Here is a 23,530-nt window from a genome sequence, read left to right as displayed (position 1 = left end):
GCCAAGTATAAAACAACTACAAGAAAACAAGCAAAGACCTTAGGAACCAGGAGGTAGGCTACTTTTGCCCAAGTCATGCACTTTGTGAGATATTTCTACCTTAGGATTCTTGACAGGCCAACAGTTATTATTGAGCACCTATATGACCTTATGCAAGTCCTCTCAAGCAGGAATATGTTAAATATAAAAAAAAGCGGTTGAACTTGGCACTAATTTATGACAAGACCACACCTGCAGATAATCTGTACAGGGCAAGTTATGCAAAAAAAAAATTTGGTCCAGTATACATTTCTTAGAAAGGAGAGGACCATAACCATATAGTCTGTCCACACTTAAAGCCCAGAGACTTCCTTAGACTTCCTTATCCGAATTTGAGTGGTCCTGCACACCGGCTGCTGAACCACATCATCCCGGGAGAGGAAGAAAGGAAACCTGAGAATCTTYTCTCAGGATGGGAGCTCAGGGCTCTCACCCCACATCACCCCTTCCTTCGCTGTACCCTGACTACAGGGAGCAGCGTCTCCCTTAGTGCTTCCTCCTCCAAACCTACTCCCTTCTTCCTCTTCACAGCCCTTCTTAACATCCATGCTCACGCATACCAGCTAATCCAAAGCTATTCTGGAAGGCAGGATGTYGTCCTGGCTGCCCTCTCTGCTGGACCCTCTCCAGCTTGGCCAGCTCTGTCCTACAAAGGAAGCCCAGGGATTTGCAGGCTCGCATCTCAAAATTACTTTTTCTTTTCTTAATTCCATCCCTTCACTTAAATATTGCCAACCGCTATCAGATTCCTTTTTTTTTTTTTTTTTAAATAGTTCTGAAAAGAGAGAAGAAACTTGTAAGAGAAAACTTGCCTTTTCAGCATATATTCCAAATCTGCCTTTTTTCCTAACCAGGTGCAGTTTTAAGCACAAAACACAGCACCCTATTTGCAACTTTCACCCTACACCAAACAAGGTGTTGATTAAAACCAGYTTAGCACCTGGGAACTGGAAAAGCTGCTTGTTCCAAACCCTGTTACATAAAGGGCAGCAGGAGACACACAGCCCTTGCAGGCCTGGCACCAACCCCTCCTGCACAAGCGCTCCCAGGTTCACGGGCTCTGCGGATCAGGAAGGAGATGGTAACTGTGCAAAGCGCCTGTCATCTCTTCCCCCTCAGCCTCTGCTTTTGTTCAACCCAGCAGCGGATGCTCAAATGGAGCAAAGCGCTTTCAGAGGGAATTGGAGTGTTCTGCAACACGGAAGATGTTTTACAAAATGGCTAATCATGAAACAGACAACTGAAATGTTTCGCTTGAGTATCCTACAGAGCAAGTGCCTTTATGCTAAACTATACCATATGCTAATTGCCAATCAGCAGCAGGAATTTAAAGTTTTCACATATGAACTGCTGGTTTTGTGAACTAATTTACATGATTATGTAAAGCATCATAATGTCGCAGAGGAAAAGTCTCTGGGGACAAATTCCGCATTTAGAAGTATGTTCAAATATACACAAAATGCTTTAAATTCTGCGTGTACGATCCAGCCCTCGTAGGCCAGAAGTGAAGGCACTTTGTAACACAACATCTCACATCAAATACAGTACAGACCTGCTTATTAGTCAACAGCAAAATATGCTCAGAAGTGCAGCATCTCCAGAGATGCCGTAGACAGCTTTATGCTAAAATGCTGTAGCACTGCCAGGCATTTAGCGCAGCGTACAGCAGGGAAGAGGAGCTCTATCCACAGCCAGAGATTTTTCAACTTTCTGTAACAGATCAGTATTCAACTGTGACCTTCTGCAACCTTTTCTTTTTAACCAGCTGCTGAATTACTATCTCCTTTTGCCCTTTGATACTTGAATATTGTTACTTATGATGAATGACTTGCTGCACCCCAACTTTCCTTTTGTTCGTTTTACACTGAAGAGCTTTATATGCTGTTCATCCTTTGCAAAACAAAGCACTTGACAAAAAAGTTCCATCAGAAATACTGCACTTCTGCAGATACTGTTAAATAGTTCTAAGCATTTTACATTTGTCATTTCAAAATTTAAAGTAGAAAAGAACCAAAAGTCCCAGGTTGCCCAAGTCTTGACATCCTGCCAACTGAGGAAATGAGGAATGCGTCAGGTTTCCAAAAGTTTGCTTATAATGACAAATCTACTTATCTGTTTCTACCTTTAATTAGTATGTGCTGCAGTATCAAGAAAGGCAGGATTAGTGGTTTAGATGACATCTCACTTGAAAGCAYCTTGAAGAAAACACTGTTCACATCAAAAAAAAGTTTGTCTAACACCCATGATTGATACAGGGGTACTYCTGAGCAAAATTCAAACATACATTAGATTCATGTATCCCTACAAGCAATGAGCATTTTTAAAGTCCTACAAAAGACGCTTTTCAACTCTCAGAAGCCATAAATTAGTCTATTGATGGGTTATATCGGGATAAATTCAGTGTCTTTTTCTTGCCTTTCTCCCCTGCAAAAAAAAAAAATTCATATAATCAAATTGCACTTTTTGGAATAAGCTTTAACTCAATCAACTCCTGGGGCCAGCCCAGTGGACTTGCTGCTTTTAGCATGTGTGTCGTGAGCCTTACATATAGTAAGTTTAAAACTATGCAATACTGCTGAACATTGAAGTACCTATTAAATAAGCAATCAAATATATATACTTTATATTGAAGTGTGCGTGTATATATACACACACACGCTATACTGTATATTAAAGTGTGCGTGTACACACACACACTTCAAAGCAAAAGTAAAAGRAAGTTGCTTTCTACATGGCTACAATTTACCATGTATTTTGGAAACAAAAGACAACAAAAGAACAAAAACAAAGCAAAACCCAGCAGTCAATTCACAGAGCTGCTTCTGGCAGAAGCAGGCTCCAGGTGGGGAACTGTTTATGCTTCTCTAAAGATCAGCCAGCATCACTGGGAGACATCTCTTCTTTCACAGTGTCTGGTTTATTGGCACATTCTCTCTAGAGCAATTAAGTAAATGCTCAATTGTGTGGAAAACTTGATTTGCCAGAAAAAGTATATATTTTATGAAACCTCCAATGAACTCCTCCTAATTGTAAAAGTTATTTTAGCCCTCATAAATGCTGTAAATCCCTCTTTTGGGAAAGATAGATTTTTCTGTACGCTAAATTCCATCTCTATTCAACTGATCAGCTAGCGGTGTGTCAAATTAGACTCTACCTGTCATGGTGACCTTGCAAAGGTCCTTGAGCAACCTGGTATTTAACATACCCGCCAGGATAATCCATCAGGAAGGCCACAGAACTATAAACAGCCCTCAAAAGCAATAAACAAAGTAGTACTTATTAAAGGTCCTTTTTTTTTTTTTTTCCTCTTTCTTTCCTCCCCCTCCTGTAGCCACCTCTTAACATACCAGTGAGCTTTAACAACCTTCCTATTGAATCTTTGCTTTCCATCTAACTTTTACAGATGGAAATGCTACTTTAAATAACTTCTGAAGAAAATTCTCCCGCTATTGCTTTGCTAGTTGACATGCTCAGATTATTGAATTTTATTGCTAATTTTACACTGGACAAAAATTTGGCATTCCGATTGCTGTGCAGTATTTTGTAACTCAGACAGTTAAATTAACAGCTTAACAAAAGAAACTGCAGAACTGTTCCCAGAATGAGACCCAAGTAGGGTGAAACACTTCACATTATGGCATCCTGTATTACCAGATCTCCAAGAGAAAAATGCACCTCTAGTATCTCCAAAAATAAATGCCAGACAATGCAATAAGACTCAGTAAGAGTACTAGTGACAACAAACCAAGTACTCAGAGAGAGGAAAGGAAATGCTGGAAGATTGCAGGTCTATCATCGGGAACCAAGGCAATCAATTACCAACTCGGTGATGGGGCCTGAATGGATGACTTGCCCGAGAAGCTTACGGTTGGTAACCTGGAGGACCAAAACACCAGAAGTAAAAAGTGTACCCCACTTTCTGTTTAAATGAGAAACTCATCCTATGGGAAAGAGGTCTAATAACACTTCTATTTGCAAAAAGTAAGAAACAAGGGGCTATTATAAACCTCACGGCAAACAACAGAATATAACAGACAAGTCAAGAAGTTGAGAGAACCTAGAAACGTTTCTTTATCTGGATCATAACAYCTTTTGCTGGTAGATTCAAAAGGCATGAGGCAAATCGATCACAAGCTGTGTTTTGTATACAGCTTTCTTTAGCACTGCAAGATGTTTTCTACCTTTTGCATTATTCTGCATGTTCTGAGGTGAGTTTTACAAAATTACTTTCATGTGTTCTAGGAGACTATGGGTCCAMGGACTTTTAACTACCCTAGGCACAATCCAGCAGAGAAAGACCATGAATAATTTTTATCTGGTATTTAACCAAAAATGAAAAATGTCCATAAAAACAGACAGCCATCTCACATTATGTACTTTCCATATGAAGCTTCTTGCTTAACGGACAGTCGTCCTGCCAGCCCCATGTCACTGCAACAGAGCATCAATGCTAGCGCRTGCACTGCAGCCGCTTTGCCAGGAGGAGCAATCTCAGCAGTCRTGGCTTAAGAGGCAGCTGAACTGTGTCACCTAATTCTTGCTAGGATCTGCAATTGAAGCTGAAGCTTTCCAATTTAGGAATGATAAGTAATCACCTATGTTCCTATCAACAGGATGCAGAGTTCCCCTTCAATACAGGGGCATGTAAGCTATTAACTCTACTACTGCACTTGTCTTCTCAAGAGCTTCACTTTACAAACTCGTGTGACAGCAAAGTGCAACCACAACACTGCAAGTGATATTATCTCCTCCTAGGACATGCATCTGCCCATTTTAGTGAGTTTAGTGAGTTAGCCCATTTTGGAGGTTATTATAGTTATGCTTGGGGACTAAGAGGATCAAAAAGTCAGGCCTGAAAGAAACTTCCCCTCTTGCCCATCCATTCAGATACCTCTTTCCTCCTGCAAAGAGAGCGGCTCAGCTGGAGGATGGGTGCCAGGTTGACCCCCAGCCCACACTGCAGCATCCTTCACCACAACTAAGTTCCATTAACTGTAGACACCAAAATAACCATTAATAGACTCCCGTCAAATAAGGTTGCCAGGACTTCACTTCCACAGAGCACTTCCATGGTTTAAYTGCCACAAATGGAGAATTTATTTCAAGAGAAAACTAAAGTGGAATGAGACTTTGAGCTGGCTGGACTTCAGTCAAGTGCAATTTTTGACATAACTGTCAGAATTCTTACTTGTGATGAAAGGGTTTGGAAACATTGATTGACATTTTCATCCACATTTTACTTCATTCAGCTATTCCAGATATGGTAAAAATATTCYGACAACTAAAGTATCAATGCTTGCAAAAAAAAATTAAGAACAATATTTAATATCAATTTAACTAAATGAKCTTACAAGCAAAAATTGCTAAAGAAATTTAAGGACACTAAAGCATAACACAATCCTGATCACTCCTATAAATTCACTTGTCCTTGTTTCATCCACTCTTGCAGTAGAATCTCCTGAGTCCCCAGAAAGGTGCATGGAAAGGTGAATTCTCTTATACCGTACAACCAGAATGGAGAATTTTCTAGTTTTGCTATATTYAGCCACAGGGACTATTAGAAAATTAAGCCAATTGACTTTTGTTCAGTTCCTCCTTGCACTGAGGCAGAGTGACCCCAGAACAGCAGGCACACAGAAAGCAAGTCTACATTGCACCACATCTGGACTTGAATGTTTTCTTCACGTACTACTCATATTAGAGCCTGTGTGCGCCCAGAAAAACTTAATGCTATATCATCTCCATTTCACAACTCATTATGATGCAATTTAGTTCTCAAAAATAATAAATTAAAAAGAAAAAAGCTTTGAGGAACAAAAGAAATTAAATCTCTCATGCCATGCTGCCTTACAAAGAATAAGTCATTATATTTCACTAATTTTGACCTTGAGACCACTGAACTAGTCATTAAATTACTAGGCTATATTTATTCCACCCATTTATGAAACTTAGGAGTTGCTGAAGCACTGAAAAGCTTCCCTACTCAAGYCTTTTTTGCATTATTAACAAATAARTGCTGGGTTAGTATTGGGAATTAAGCCTGAGATTAAAACTGCAATTTTACAAGTTTCCAAATGACTTGTTAAAGAAAACTGTTTAACAGAGAACTAAGCTGACATTTGGCATGCGGAGGCTGTGATTTGAACTAGCGAGTGCATTAATTCCACCACAAACATCCTAAGCCTACAAAGGCTTATGCTATTGTTCCCAAATTATCCAAGAGCTTTGAATTAGCACATGARAGCCCTCCTGGGGTCACAAGCCATTGATTGCACAGGGCTAGTCTCAGGCATGCTGATCAATAAGCCGTATAATTGCCAGGTCTCAAATAGTTGGAGATTTCACACAAGTGCTGCAATCTCTGCCCTAKGCGAGCTACAGAAGCGCAGAACATACCAGAGGAGGAGGAGAGCTTAAAACAACCCTCGAGCACTGTTTTACATACAGTATTTACACGCTCTCCCCATTTATCACAGGCAGCTAGCAATTCTCTATTACCCATAAACTGCAGAATACAGTTACTTGAAGATGTGAATATTCACAACTTCCAYTTTCTGTCTGGCTCTGCTAATTTCTGGGATAGCAAAGAGAAATAGCAAGTATGCTATAGAAAATTTTTGGTAGAAGTGGCAAATTTATAAAGTACAAACCAATCCATACAAATACGATTACAGGTTTAATACAAGGTTTAAAGTAGATTCTGGTCTGACTGAGGGATAAGAGTTGTAAGGGGAATAAAATTTGCCTGTCCCTGCGCTGTCAATATGAAGAGTCTATCTAAGCCCTGAGCTTCCCTCAGATGACATATGGAATGTGCTTTTAACGTCAAAGAAGGCAGGGGAGGGCTGACAGGGAGCCAGATGCCTAGTCCCTTATCACCGTGGGCCATYAACAGAATTGCCAGCACTATAAAACCTGCATTTCGGGGGACAGATGAACTGCTGATGAGGTGCTGCTGACTCTCAGGACTAAGTGCAAAGGCCCCATCAATATTGCAAGGAAGCAATATTCAGTCTTGTGCCTTTATATTGTTTTTACAAAAGGATGGAACAAGGCAATGGGTTTGGCACTGCCTTTTCTGGCCTTAGCACTGTCCGCACTTTTGACGGGATTAATATCTCCTGACAGCACCACTTTTAGCAGGCTGCTACTCAGCATGTTTCTGTTGTTGTTAAAGCCCCTATTCTTCCCTGGGAAGATCAGACTACCATGTGTGTCATCCACTTAAATATAGATCTTGGTTTGAAGTAGGGATTAACGGCCAGTGAAAGGAGCACACTTGAAGCAGGCTCGTTTCACACTGGAGTGGTCTGACAGGTGAAAAGTCCCTTCAAGGGCGCGCTAAGCAGTGGCCTGACAAGGAGCCCCACTGTCTCACTCAGTGCTCGCCCTGCTGAGCAGTGTTTGATCCTGCCCCGAGCGCCAGGCAGAGCCAGAGCACTGAAAGCGCTGAAAACCCTCCGAGTGGCGAGCGAGTTGCTGGCCAAGGTAATGCTCTCCTGCTCTCCTCACCGTGAAAGCCTGGCTCACAGGGCAGGAGGGTGGCTACGCACCCAGGACAGGCAAGGGCAGAGCCATCCAGACCTCCTCACCAGGGCTGAGCTTATAAACACGTGCCTGGAGGGCAGCAGGGTGGGAGATGTGCACAACCCACACTGGAAGGCTGCCAGGGAAAGGTGGGGAGGAAAGCTGCATTGTTCATCCTCTGTAAGTGCCACCTCCACAGGCAACGGGGTTGCAACCACCTCCTAGTGCACCTAAACAGCACGAGAGCTCCTTCCAGGCCCTAAGCTCCAGCATGTGCCTGGAAACAAGAAGGTTTTTACATGAGCAGGAATAAAAGGGTATTTGCCTCTACATACAAGTAAAAGCACAAGACTGAAATGCTGCACATACAGAAGAGTGTCCAGAAGCCCTTGCTAAACAAAGCTTCTCAGAGAAGGCATCGCAGATGACAAAGGATGCCCCAAGCTGCGCGCACAGACAAAAGCTGCAAAAGAAAGGAAAAACAAACAAAAACTCCATGCAAAAAATATGGTATTGATATGGTGTATCAAAATATCTTTGATGCCTTCCTTCACATCCCTCGTGCACCTYCCAAACTGTCCTACAACCCTCCTCCTAATCTTCTTTCTAACAGTTTGCCAAACTAGGAATAAGCTCTGTTGCTTTCCAGTAATAAGACCCCAAAGTAAACAGGCAGGCACTTAAGGACTCCTAGAAAGAGGGAAAACAATTTGTCATCTTGAAACTCGTTAAATATTGTTCTACTTTTACACTTTTTTTTTTTAAACACTCCAACTTGTTTTATARGAGTAGCTTTTAAAGAACAGAGTATAGCTAAAACAAACAACAAAAATATCAATCTTGAAACTCAGCAGTTCCTCATGTTTAATCTTCCTAAAATATGAGGGTCAATAATGCCAAGCAAGTTAGAGTCTTGCAAGAAAAGGGGGAAGAGAATGGAGAACAAGTACTAAAAATGTCAGAAGAAAACACCTTATCAAATGACTGTCACATACTTTAAATAAAGGGAAAAAAATAAAGAGTCCAGCTATAGTTTATTGYCTTTGAAACTGTAAACATGGAATATCCATATTTTTTCTAACAAACATTTTATATAGCCATTAATGTCTTTTACTATCTCTCTCTCTCTTTCTGATAGCTTTTAATGTCAAGCTATTTAACTGTGACAGCTGGCAAGAAATCAGCTCTGAGTTTTCTCATTAAAAGTAATGCTGTGTTAGTAGCCAAATACTTGAAAATGTGAAATGTTAAAATTTAATGATGTGGAAAAGAGTAGTTCTATCTTKAACAAAAAAAGTCTAAAGTTTGCAAAGTATGGTTTGTTAGAAACAGCAGTTTGTTGCTATTTTAAAGGTAAAAGTCGTGGGTATTAGAAGTATCATTGAGAGTTTAAGAAATTGTCAAGACAGCTGCGCGTAGCAAATCAGCAAGGACACAGAAACCGACACAGAGCAGCCACTGGCTCCTGGGGCGCCCTCTCCTCACTGCAGGGATGCGGAGCCACTGCTTCCCATCCAGCCTTGATTTCACCACAGCAGGGAGACCCATTTGGCCACAGCTGTACAAGGAGGTAGATGGGGTCCCCCATAGTGTCAGGCATTAGCTTCAAATGAACCCAAAACCAAACAGGCTCCCAAAGACTTATTTTGCTGTGTCTCAGTTCCACATCAAAGTTCACAAACATCGACCACTGTTTCTCCCTACACACACTGAATGGGTATAGGCAGTGTTTACAAGGGCTGGCCAATTCTGCAGGTGGGCACAAACCAAACAGGTCTGTGCAGGTGGGCACAGACCAAACAAACCAAAAACAAAACAAACCAAACAAGCATCTGCATTTCACATGGGTTTGCACAATGCTCAACTAAATACCCCTTTTCCCTCCTGATTTTGCTTTAATTGACTTTCTACTGTTTGCTTACTATAAATAGCATGAATATACTCTAAAAATAAAGAAATAAATTTCATCTATCACTATAGGCCAAATATCCTACCTGAGGTCAACAGTGGCACAAAGCACAGAGAAGAGCCCAGGGCACAAGGAGCACGTCACTGTATTGGGCACAAAGCTCACCAAGTTACACATTTACGAAGAGAACAATCTTGTACTTGGCAAGAGAAATCCGCACTGCGGGCGACATGTCTGGGGTCAGCTCCAAATTCCTAGAACAGATCTGATGATTCCTCATCCTTGTAACAGATGGAGTTCATACCTTAATTTTTCCTAGGTTTTTCCTTCCTTATATACCAACTGTACCTGTCAAATTCTTTATCAGAAAGATAGAAAAGAGTTTACAAAAGAGGGCAGTCTGGAGGAAGTTAGAGTACGAATAATTTTTTACGCATTTACTGCAAAAGTATTCCAAGCACTGAGATTAAGAAGCCTAAATTAAGGCCAGCTTCTCTATTTCATTCACCTCACCTCTGAGGCAGTACATCCAATTCCAAGAAATCAATGGATTCTCTGTTCTATCAGCTCCAAAGAATTATTTAAAAAGGAGGCAAATTTCTTCTAGCATTTTCATTTTATTCCAATAACATATTCAGTTCCTTCCATCAACTAAGTAAGCTCCGAATTAATATTCTTGAGAACCCATTAAGCTAATGAAAACACACAAAAATATTTTCTTTCATATTCTATGTGAAATATTTTGCCTACTGGAAACACTCTAGAATTAAACTTAGTTACATAAATAAAACATTTTTCCCCCTGAATCATGGGATTTAGTTTACTCCTTTTTTATTTATATTTCGAAGAGCACATTTAAAAGAATTATCCATATTCAAGACACAGGAGAACACCAGGGGAAACTAATCAGTATATATTAAGGGGCATTGGCTTATAAAGCTGGTGGGTAGAGACTGAATGAGAGACTGAGAAGAAAGGCTGACCTCAGAACAGCAGATTAATGTCATTCTGCTCCATTCTATTTCTGTTTCTGTCATAAAAAAAATCACGGGATACAGAAACACATTCCCAAGCTCTATTTTCACAGGTACTTGCTTGTTTGCTGGGCACATATTTTACAAGCACTAGGTATACGTGGGCGTGCGTGTCAGACCCTAGCACCGAGCTGCCCCATGGATGCTCAACGAGCATCAACTCAGAGGCACTTGTATTTTTTCTATGACTGTTTAAAATGAGAACTATTGTCTCCTTCCCAGAGCTTTTATAAAGAACCCAGCAACCACAGCGACGAGTCCATAAGAAATTTAAGTAACACAATGCAAGTTTGAAAGCATGGCATAGTCCGTGCACGCAGCTAAATTCAACTATGAGACTACAGCAGGATCCATGCAAAAGCAAGCCTTGGTTGGCCACAAGATCTTACTCTTCYAACTGCTTTGAACTTAGTCCATTTTAATCTGTCAAGGCGGCAAGCAGGAGATCTGCATAAAGKGTCATAACCTAAAATATTGTTAGATACACATTAAAACCAATAAATGCCCAAACTTTCTAAGCAGAAGCCACAAGAATTTAGAGCGGCCAAAATCTATTTTCTCCCAGTATCATGCTCTTGCATTATCTTTCCGACAGGTAGATTTGTGTGTTTTGGTTTGTAAGAAAACCAAYAGCATACAGAAAGGAAAATATTGCAACAAAAGGCTGACAGAGTCAAGTGACTGAATATTCACTCTTGCTACAGAAAACAAGCAATCTTCATTACAGCCAACATTACCTATGGTGAAGACTACAGCCTTCGCTACAAGAACAGTGCTCTATGCAAGTAACTACCAAGACTACAGTMCTCTCAGCTCTCACAGCCCTTGCCATGGGACATTATCTCACACACGTGTATTTTAAATACACACTAAGTCTCAACTAGAGCTAGCAATCATGCTCTACACTTCTTTATAATTGAAATCATATAAAAATATGAAGTGCTCTCTCTCCCCCAAGCTTGCTGGGACCATAACACAGGCATCCAAGGTAAAAAGGATCAAGAGGGATCCACCTGCTCTGCAATAGACATTAATCTTGTTAGTACAATTAAGTCCCTTACAGGGCAAAGGGGACCAAAAAAAAAAAAAAGCAGAATCTAACTACCAGCAGAATCTAACTACCAGTTGCGCATGAAGTTACAATTCTAGAAATTGTAACTAGAAATAATTGTAGCTAGAAATATTCAAATGAAACTGGCGGCATAAAAAAAAAGTGAAGCTGGTATTTTCACTAAAACACAGTATCCTTGTTAGCTACCATCTCTCTCTGCATTTCTCCGTACCTCTGATAAACGACACAAACAAAGAGAGGAGGAAATGGCATTCTGCACTTTGCTATTTATTTCTGAGAATAAGCTGTGTTTTAGAAAGTTTTGCAGCCTGATCAAAGAGCCCTCTAAAACCCCTTACATTGGAGGCAGAGGGGTGAGCACAAGAGCAAAGATCAAAAAAGCAAGATGCTTAGAGAAAGGCCATTAAAGATAAAGCACAGTTTGTACAGGTAGTACATTTGAAAAAAAATAAAGGCACCTTCATGTATTTGTTCTGTAAAAAAAATTGGGAAATAGAAGTGTGCCTGGAACTCACTGTCTATCTATTATCAGAAGAAATCCCTTTCTTTGGTAATGGACATTCATTAAATCTTTCACTCTTAATGGGAAATGTTGCCTGTGGGGGAGACAGTTTTATGATAACACCATTTCTTTGGAGATAAAACTCATCTCATTTTTACTTTAACAAAACAATTCTATTTGTCTCTAGTTCTCTTCAGGGAAGAGGACTAACAGGCTACTAAAACATCCAAATCAGTAGCAACAACACCGTGTAGAAAGTGCTAATTAGATGTACACCAAGCCACACAACATTCGTCATCCACCTAACAAATGACATCASCCTGTACTAACCACCACCACCGGCCCAGGTTATGCAGTTTATGCAGTGACAGCTCAGATTTTAAGAGGTTAACTGCTAGTTACAAAACCTTTCCCCTTCCTCCATCCAATATTGAGCAAGAATCATGGGGAAACGAGACAGCCCAGGTGACATTTCTCAGAAATGATAGACAATATTTACRGGCCAGCACAATACCAGCCTGAGTTTTGGGACCAAAGCCAAAGCTCTTGGCAAGTGCAGTTCCTGTAACTTTGTCTCTCCTAAGTGATACAGGAGCTTTCTCTCCATTTAAACTCATTTCTTTAATGGGGGCTTTGGGAGTTCTGAAACTACACACAAGCAGGATACTTAGGTATTTAATTTAGGCACTTAAAATTGCTGTGATAGGTGTTTTAGAAGGGAGACGCAGACCTGCTCCTTCCCGGCACACTGAGCCTCCTCATGGCAGCGAGCTGAGCACTTTCCGTCAGGTGTTCACGGGGCCAGGCTCCCTGCAGGCTGCATGAACTCAGCTTGGGGAAGTCAAAGACACGCATGCAAAAACGTATTTTGTTTAGAAAAATAACTGACAGACACACTATATTAAATAATCATCTAAAAAGAAATCTGGGTCACTTTTGTTTGGAGGAAAACAAAGTCCTCTAGAGAAATATCTCCTGAAAAGCCCAAGGTTTATTCCACAGTTGCAGTTCTCTGGGGAGGTTGCATTACACTAGCCTGCGTGGTGTCTTTCCATGGAGAATCACACACAGTAARATCTGCAATATATGCCTCTAGGAAACATACTCTGCAGTGTTTGGTTTTTTTTWAAAAAAACAACAATAATGAAAAAGAATGCATTTTAATCTGGAACAGCTCTTTCACATGTGAAACATTTTATAACCATGGAGCAAAGTCCACCACCACATGCAGTCTGGCTCTCCCAGTCTCTTCCCAGTAAGATGACTTAAACCACAGAACAATAAAATGCCTCCCACCGAGACACCATCTCTAATGCTGCAGGCACAACTTGGAAGGAACGTAACTAACGGCTCAAATTTAGATGTCAAGGTTTGACAAATATGCTGCTTTGCCCACATTTGGCCTTAACTCAGTTGTTTCTCTTGAAATACACATGTGAAATCATGATTTTATTTTTACTGGGTGGACTTGGTGGCTTTCCCCAGTCCTCAAAGTAAGTTTCCCTCACCCCCCTCTTCCCTCAACCACATTCAGGTGCCCATGTTCTTCTGACCAAATGTCTGACCATCACTTATTACTAAGTTTACACACACACACACACACACACAGAGCTACCTAACCACATTTACTCTTTCCAGTTATTTCTTTTTCATCTTTTTAGGATTTTTTTTCCTACTTCAAATCAGAAGTGAATTCTAATAAATAAGCTCCAGCTTATTATTATTACTATCCCCACTAGAATACTACTCAGTAATAAAAATATGCCCATATTTTACTAGGTTCATCATTATCTGTCTTCAAATGTTCSCAATACACAAAACATCCCAGAGAAAAATACAGACGATAAATAGTAAATTATTTAATATTCAAGTTAATGGCATCATTTTAAAGGAGAGGAAGTTTGGGGAGGAAAATCAGGCCCTTCAGGCTATAAGGGAATATTCCATTTTACATGCAGCAGAGACACGCTGGTGGTTCTGTGCTTAAGCACCTTCCTCCACGGATAGATGGATGGATGTTAAAATTAAACTGATTAAACACTGATGCCCTAGATGCCTGGCTAGATACCAAGCACCACTGGAGCATTTTCCACTCCTCTATACATAGAGCTCCTTCCGCACTGTACCCAAGAAAGCCCCAGGGAAGGAAGCAGGGTCCTCCACGCACCCCAYTGAGCTTTGCCAGCCTCTTCATCATGCAAACCACAGACCCTCTCAAAGCCCTRCCAGCAACAAATGCTAGTTGATGCTCAAGTTGTGGGCTGTAGTGCATTTTGTTGATGCTGCTGCTGAAGAAAACTTAGCTGCCAAATGCAGCTAACAAAGCTCCAAAATGAAACACGACGCACAAAGTCCCCTTCATTCTGACCACCTGCTTCCAACGCAAATGAAACTTCTTCAGGCAGCAACCCCAAAGCCTACAGAGACCCCTCACTTGCCTGTATAGAGAGCAGTACAGCTGCCTCTGCTCACTTAAAAACATGAAGAGCAAAGCAAAGGAGGAGGAATAAATGTGTACAACACCTGACTGAGGGTGAAACTCCCTGCCTGGATGGGAATCRTAGCCTCTCCTCCAAACCTCTCATCTGCTTGGTGCTTCACAGCATCGTTGGGGCCATACAACAGTATCCTCTAGTAGGATCTTGTATCAGATGCTGCGATGCAGRGTGAAGAAAGGGTAAAAAGTGATTAAAGCTGCTCTTCCAATTATGAGCTACAGCTCCCAAACCCAGTCCTGTCATTTAAGTGCTTATCATACAAAAGCAAAGAGGACATCTACAATTTAGAAAGAGCGACTCAAAGGAGCAGAAGTGCAAGTCTGAACATTTCTGTGACCAGCTCATCCTCATCAAGCTGGCAGCAGATGCTGCAGATGCTCTGCAAGCCTGGAAAATGGCCCGCACCTTGGGGAAGGCAGCACATTCCCTGGGGGAAGTGGCACAACCGACAATTCCAATCTGAAGTTTTAAACATGAGGAAAACACTTAGCTCTCTGTACACAGGTCCACAGCTGCTGCTACTTCCAATGATGCCCTGCAAGCATTTTCATACTGCTATATTAGGAGTGCTCATGGCTGTCTGAACACACGGCCCCGCAGGTCACACAGCGGCCCCATCGGGCCCGCAGGCCGGGACGGGCACCCAGGAGGTTTTGGTGCAACTGCTCTGCTCGCAAATGCTTCAACACAGTGCAGTGCTGCAATTACAGGGTGCTCATTAGCAGCTCCTTCACACTAGCTCCACAGCTACGGAAGTTTCATCCATTTTTATTTATTCTGTGAGGAAAATCATATTATCCACTCCCCTTGTCACTTAGGAATCAAATCAATCTTTTACTCCTGACTTTCACCAAAAGAATCTCCAGGTGAGATTTAAACATTTGGCAGCCTGCACATCATGTTTTTTCCACCTTCCCATTCTTTAAGTTGATTTTCTCAGAAAGTTAATAGAAAAAGCAAGACAACCTAACTCACTTGAATATACTTTCAAATGGCTTTCTACTAAGCATCCATAAGCATCATCCAGCTTTTAACATATGTGGCAAGGCACTATTAATTTTGTTATAAAACTGCATGAAAGATATGATGGCAAAATAAAAATGCAACTGGCAGGACTGCATTTGTGGGATACAGAGTCATAGCACAATTTAGGGAGGGAAGAACTGCTCAGAGAAGTCCCTGGCTCAGAGGCTAATCTGGCCAAGCTTTGAACACTGCCAAGGACAGGGATTGCTCAAATTTCTTCTCCCCCTCCCATCACTCACACATTATATCCCATCCCTTTCCCTTTACTTTCATAATTCATACTCAATTTAAGACAGCAAGATATGACAAATTGATTTTTATGCACTTATTTAGCCTAGGACTGCATGTCAAAACCCATGAAATCCATGAAACCACCTACTCACCGGCACTGGGTTGGTTCCCTTTCACCCGACTGCTCCTTCAATGCTCCTTTACTTTTAAGCTTTACTTTCTTTGTTAAGCCTCCAGGCTAAGAAAAACGTTACTACAGACAAAGCAGAATACAGATAACCATACAGTAGTAAGAAAGACACACGCATTGGCAGTAGTACATTCTGCAATGCTTTTACATTCTGAAAATATACTTAATTTTTACAAGGAAGTAGTTTATTCATTTGTACAATCTCTCAGTGTTTCCTACACAGACTGGAGCAGATTTAAGAATAATTTTCCCCAAACTTAACTATACATGGTTTTCCTGTTCCTGCAGCATCCTGGACCTTTATCCTTTGGCATCTGCTAATCCAGTTACATTAAAATAATGTAAAACACAAAACAAAACCACACAAGATGTGCAAACCATTTACTTGCAGGTGACGTGACAGTTTGGAAGCCTGACATGGTAACTCTGAAGACCCTGGAGTCAAAAAACTCCAGGCAAAAAACAGATTGACATKATAATTTTCACCCAGTCTCTTCTCTTCCCAAATGCTTTCACCAGATCTCTGAGGAAACTTCCTTTGTAATCTCTGCCCCTTTGCAAACCCTCATATCCTGGAGGGAGAACTTTATTGAAAGCTTCCAAGCAGCCATCTTGCTGTATCAGCTCCCTTAAAATGAGCTTATCCTAAAGCCTTAAATTTCTTTCTTTTACCAACTCCTCTGGTATCCATATGATGCCACCAAATCTAAAGTATCTGGAGGAGTTAAATTTATGCTATCGCACACTTTCTATTTTCACTTCTGCTCAGCTAAAGTGCCCCTTTCCTTACTCCAAGGAGGGGTTGGAAACTGGGTCACTTGTTGGACTAACAATCCATCTTCATTTTATTCAAAAGACAGACATAAAAGGCATTTTCTTACATGTCTGCTAGTATGTCAACAAAGTCTAAAATGTAATGCCAGTTTTTATGCGTGCTTTTATAGCACACATGGCATATCATCCAGAATATTTGAGATTCAGGYCTGAGCTGAATATAGCCCTTTTTTACTTCTCAAATTAATCTTCAAGCCAGATCAGTTTTTATACCACTTGAACAATATATACACTGGTTTACGGTATGGATCCAAAACAGATGGAGCTTGAGTTTCAAGCCCAAAAACACAGAAAGCCTTTTTTGTTCCTCTCCACACGTAAAACTCCRGGACCTGCAACAATTCTGGGGCTATGGACTGACCACTAACTACACGGAAAAGAAAACTGCGAGCTCCACTCCTTACACCAAAGCAAGGTAAGTTTCATAAATCTTTGTCAGTAAAGCACCAACAGCAAATGTCACCTAAAATTAATGTATAAAACGATCATTCCATTCAAATACATGAAACAATTACCTGAACTCCTCACGTGCACTGTATACTGAGAAGACTAGTTTAAAACAAGGGTACTTTAAAACATAAGTGCATCACCTTCATGATGCTGCCGTACTAGGGTTTTATACATTYGGAACTCAATTATTACAAAGAATGAGGTTCTTGAAAATCGTTCTTCCATGGGCGATTACCTTATGTACTTACTCGTGTCAGGAACAACCATCTATGCCATATTTGTCTGAATTATTTGGAGTTATTATGAGAAAAGTTCCTGATACACCTGCTCAGTAACACTTTTCCAGGCCATATGCTCTCAAAATGGCCTCTTTTGTGTCAAGAAAAGTGTGGCATAATGACTCAGCAGGAAGATAAATTAAAGTCATCTTGAAATTTGTTGTGCACTTGTCCTCAAACCATCAGCATCTCTTTGTACTTAGACAAATTCACCTAGGTAGCTTTCCCAGCCTAGAGGACAGCGGCCATTATAAGATGCCTGTTTGACCCAACTTTCAAAGGACTTGGAAAGAACAAAGTTTAAGAGAAATTAAGAAAATATTTCAGTTTCTTCACAGAAATCTGACTCACAAGAAGTACAAAGCATTCCTATTTGTATGGCTGGCTCTCTGCTAATGACCCCAAGTCTTTCTTAAGGCTTTGTTTCTCAAATTGCAGAGACTACCAGCACTTTGGCTAAGAAAATATCACCTATAGCAATTGATTCAAACATTCAATTTAGGCAGCACATGAGAAAGAAGGCAAAGAGATAATCTAGGAAAAAACTTTCATAGAATTGCTCATTGTCAAAGCACATTATAACAAAAGTTCCTCCAACTTTGAAAAGCAATGCCATAAAAAAAAAAAAAAGAGACAAAGTAGCCCCAGCGCTTCAAGAACAGAAGTGCAATGGTTTCTTTGGTGTAAATATACCCTCAAAKCACACAAGGAAAGAACCAGACACTTGACATAGTTCCATTTCAAGCTTACCAATTGCACAATTCAGATGACAGTCTGTTTACTGGATTATCCTTTTCAAAGTTTCCTTCATCATTATAACAGCCTATTTACTTGGTGAAAGCCAATTTTGAGGATAACACTCATATTCATGTCAGCTGTCAAGTGCTTCTAATCATTGTGTTGGATTAAAATCTAAAAATAATTAAAAATTACCTAGCTTACCTGGTAGAGACACTAGCTGATCATCTCCAACTCTCAGAAGCCTAAAACCTGCTCAAAACATCAACTTATGTTTTCCAACCCATTTATGCACTTCTATCTAGTCACCACCTACTTTTTCAGAGTGCTAGAAGATGGTCCCAGTTCTGAAGAACTTTGTGTSTATTTGACAGCCCTGTGAATAATGCAGCTGCAGTCCTGAGGCACAATGCAAGCATAAAAGAGAGATCTTGCTTTTCTTCACTTAGAGCAGAAAAAGGAAGTTTCCTTTCTCCAAAAGAATGAGTTACTTAAAATCACATTCTGTGAAGATCAGAGCAGGACAACTTGGAAACTCAGCCCAACAACAGAAATAGCTACTTAAAGTCTTTTGAACTGGAAATAATTCAAGGATAGATTTTTTAAAAAGGATAACCTCGCAGAACTCCTCCACAGAGAGGCCCAAGTGTCTTTTCCAATTAGAGCTCAGTTATTGACGCTAGCTATCCAGTACTATTAAATTTCTAGGAAAAACAACCGAGTAAAAGCTCTGCTGTGGTGCAACTAGCTCTAGAGAATATTCACAGACAGAGATCTCTGCCTGGCACGTGACAATCCTGCCCAACGAGACCGGTCACCAGGCTCCCACTAGGACATGCTTTTTGCACCTCATCACACCCTTAGGTCAACAGCCGTGGAGGAAGCTGAACAGAACTACACAAGAAAGGCTGCTGCTGGCTTCTTAGGAAAGGCAGAGCCCGAGAGGAGCAGTTTCTGTGCTGTCACACAGTGGCTGCCTGTTAAAGCAAGATGTTGCAGTTACCAGAGCAATGGCACCGGGCATGAAAGGCCAGGCAGCAGTTTGGGCTCTTTCAAGGCAAAGCTCAGCACGAGCAGCCTCATCCTCCAGAAAGATTAAGAAAAAAACGTCTCAGAAGGAAGGTCACCAATTCTTCTGCAACCCAGGACTTTCTTCTCATAGASAGGAGCAAGAAGAAAGATTTTCCCCCAGTTCCAACAAGTTTACCACATGAGGTTTTTGCCTCCTTTCCCCTGATGAGAGTGAAATCCTTATTGCCAATTGTCTTGGGCAAAGAGGGGAAATAACTTCACTCATCTGAACCGACCACATCACCGCTTCCAAACACTGAACAAATCAGTAATTCACTCTTATTGTAGATACTGTTTTCTTTCTTAACAAATCCAAGAGCCGAGCATTCTTAAAGCAAACAAATTGCTTCCAGAGTAAAAACACTAGAAATGATTTCAAGCTTATTCAGTTTTTAACATCAAGTCATTATACCACTAGTGTCATGAACACTGGGCAGATGACACCGTTGGAGGACAAGCTCTCCCATCGCTGACTTTATGCATTATATTCTTTCTATAATAAAACACTTAATTTGAATTCATAAGAGTAAATTTGCATTTACAGTTGAGAAACCCTCTTCATCTCGATACACGTCCTCTTTCTCATATTGAATTTTCTATGAATATGCATGATTGAAAGTATTTCTATTCGCAAATTTCAAAAGATGAAGCAGAGACTATAATAATTAGTTATTTTATAAAAAAAAATTTTTTGGACTTGAGTACATTCTTAGGCATAGAACTTAATCTCAAAATGGGCAGAGATAAAACCCCTACTGAAAAGGAAATCATTATAAATAACAGGAAAAGTTAAAAGATTCCATATACATTAAACATGTAAATCTTACTAAACATGTACTTTCAACACCGCTAAATACTTCAGATATTTTTCCTAGCATTGAGGGTTTCATAGTCCATTTTCATAATTCCCCATCTTAAAGAAATAATGAAAGAGGTTTTTTTATCAAGTGTGATGTGGCAAGGCATAATTCAAAGTCACTAACTTGGTCCCTGTAGCAGTTTTCCAGTGTCCAGTACCAATTTGTTGCTTTTTGTCCACCTAGTATGAGTAATTACAAATTGCAAAACAGAAGCCTCTAAAACTCAAGTTTTCTGTACATGCATAGATACATACACACACACACACATAAATATATGAAAGAAAAACAAAATGATCTGTAAACTGTCCTAAGCTGATTTTTCCACATTTCTTCCTCCAATCTGCATTGCCAAATCTGCATATATATATATATATGTGTGTGTGTATGTATATGTATATATATATGTATATGTATATATGTACATATACATACACACACACACACATATGTAGACCTTGGCTGAAAACATTTCAAGGCAAGCAAAAGCAAAAGCTAATAACTACCTTGAACCACCATCACCACACATCAACCAAAGCACATAGCTACTGCTGACTATGCACCTAATTATTACATTCTAAATACATTATTTTAATGAAAAGGCTGTGTTTCTCAGTGTTTGCAAATAGGACAAGCTTTAGAAGAATGCTCATGAAGACACGCACAAAATAAATGGTTATTTTTTTCAGGTTACTTAAATATTTATGGCCAATTCCTCGCAGGGGATTCCCAATGTATACTATCCCTGAAACAACAACAAAAACCCAAAACAACACACTGCTGTTTAGTGTTGAAACAGAGGCTACTTTCAGATGACATTCCAGTTTAAAAGAGATTAATGATTTTAAAATACAGTTTGATCCCAGTAATTATACATGAGTTATATTTTGTATTTAATAATTAGCTTGTAACTGCACTGATAATTAGGCACTTCATTATGTCAGAACAGCATCTTTTTTGGAAAGAAGAGCATTTCCAGCCTGCTCTGATCAAGGTGCCTCTTGCTAATAGGTTGGCTGAAAGTGAAAACTGTAACACCAGAGAAACACCAAATAAATTTTCCTTCTCCAAAAAGCCAATTAAAAGAGAAATGTAAACATGATGAATATGATCATTAACATTTGTGAAAATATTATGCAGAAAATACATCACTGAAATGTGTAATGGTAACACAGGGCTCTTTATACTGTCTGGATGGGATGTAAAATGCAGCACATCATTTACTTAACCTTTTCAACCTAAACAAAAAGCACAAGCCTCTCTCCAGTAAGCAAAAGCCTTCATCTCACTGTCATCTGCCTTTTTCTCCATGACCTCTGAGCATATATCCATTTATCCTCAAAGAGAAAATTCACATTACTTTGTTAGTACTTTTTTTTTAGTGGATGTTTTGTGTTGTTTTACATACAGAGCAAAACACTTAACATAAGCATCATAGGGCAAATGGCTGCCTAGTAGTTGCAGTGAGCACTGCGCAGACCAGCGGCTTGCCTGCAAGTGCCACTACTTCTTAAACTAATTCATTAAGAAAAAAACTCAATGCTACTTTCCTAGACCTTTTCTTTCTTCATCTGTGGTGCTGGTTTTCTCCAGGTGTCCTTACTTTTTCTGTTAAATTACTTTTCAAGTTAACTTTTTCAATTAAAACTAAATCTCAATTTTAAGAAGTAAATTCAGTAATACGGAGTAAATAGCCTGAATGCAAGAGTGAGAAAAACCARATCTCTACACATGTGAAACCACAGGGAAGGCCCCTCACAGCCACCCTAGTCCCTCAGCCTCTGCCCCATCAGGTCCCTATGCAAGTGCCAAAAGGTTTCTGTGGAAAAAAAAAAACTTACCAAGGCACAGAACTGATTTGTCTGCAACAAGCTCCTACCCAGCAGGATCTTGTCTTGAACTAAGGGAAGCAARATCCCCCCCAACTGTAAATAAAACATCCTTTTCAGGCAGCTCCCCGGGCTGGCTGCCTGCGCGCCTCAGGTGCTCCCCAGGAGGCAGCAACGGCCAAAGCAGAGCAGCAGCTTTGTAGAAAGGCTGGGTTTGCTTTCAAAGCAGCCCCGGTGCGCTGGTTTTTAAGCCAGGCACACAGTTAGGGACGGATGTTTCGCGGGAGCCGCTCAGCACGCGGGCGGGCGGGGTGCTGCAACAGTGCCCACACAGGGCGCGCGGGCCCAGCCCTCCTGAGGCGGCATGCGAGGCCTCACCTCGGCCGCTSTCCTTCATGAGCAAAGGCTTAGAAATCTCATCTGCAAGCTCTGAAAGTTTGGTCAAAACTAATGAAAAATAATAAAAGTTACAAAATATCCAAACACGAGACTCACAGAGCCCATCTCTAAGTCCCATCAAGAGGAAACTCGCTGAATCCATCAGAGGTGTCTCCTCAGCTGCGCAGAGCAGCAGAGCTGTGTGTCCCTGACCAGCACCAGCAGCACGTGCACAGCACACAGGTGCTCTGCACCCACAGCACCTCCCTGCTCCTCCTTAAGCTGCGTGACCAGGGCAGGCTCATTAAGGAGGGGCAGCCCACCTGGCCCAGGCCCTTGCAGCTGACTTCAATGCAGGCACACATGCAACCAATACTTCTATCATCTTAAACACTTTAGGTCTTTTCTCATGGTGGGGGGAGGAAGAGATGAACAGAAACCAGAAATAAGGCTAAAATTAGGAGTTGTAGGAAGTCCGATCAAGAGTGGGGCMTTTCGCTATCTTTTGAGAGAGACTACAGCTAATAAAACCAAGCAAATCTTTCCCCATTTGATATTCTCACTCTCAGTATATATTTATTTATTTGGAAATGTATTTATATATATCCTATTAAGCATATATAGTACTCAAATATTTTATTTCATATGAGTAACTGCATAATGCTTGCATTTAGTGCAACTAATATGATTTGAATAGGGAGGTGCTGCTTTCCAAGTGCCATTTGTATCAGAGTAGAGGGGAAAGAGGCAACACTAACTGTCTGCAGGATCTGCTGGAGGAGAGGGACTGGTCTGCTCCGAAATCCTTCTCCTGAGACCCAGCTCAAAGGGACTAACAACACAGCAGGCATTTGAAGGAGGATCCGCAAATGGATCCTTCAGCAAACCCCTTATCTAGAGGATGAGCGAAAGCACAGGCTCATTAGTAGCAGGGGTTCCTACTTACTTCAGTGGATTATGGATCAAATCCTATCAGTCTTTCAAGATTGACCGACCTTCTCTGAAGGACTAGTTCAGCAAGAAATTATTTCTAATAGTTTAAKCACAGCTTCACAAATGCAGAAATG

General features: G+C 40.7%; 1 protein-coding gene across 1 annotated transcript in view; it reads right to left on the bottom strand.

Annotated features, from left to right (window-relative positions):
* CLSTN2 (calsyntenin 2) overlaps positions 1 to 22,641 on the bottom strand; it is a 214,652-nt gene extending 192,011 nt beyond the window's left edge. Inside the window, exon 1 of the mRNA XM_026040140.1 lies at positions 22,581 to 22,641. Coding sequence (XP_025895925.1) covers positions 22,581 to 22,626 — 46 coding nt within the window. The 5' untranslated portion in view covers positions 22,627 to 22,641. The remainder of the gene's footprint in view (positions 1 to 22,580) is intronic.
* Positions 22,642 to 23,530: the final 889 nt, after the last annotated feature.

The sequence above is a fragment of the Nothoprocta perdicaria genome, unplaced genomic scaffold (assembly GCF_003342845.1).
Source record: "Nothoprocta perdicaria isolate Ctin4 unplaced genomic scaffold, notPer1 scaffold_25, whole genome shotgun sequence".
NCBI classification, from domain to species: Eukaryota; Metazoa; Chordata; class Aves; order Tinamiformes; family Tinamidae; genus Nothoprocta; species Nothoprocta perdicaria.
This window is presented reverse-complemented; position numbering and strand designations above follow the sequence as displayed.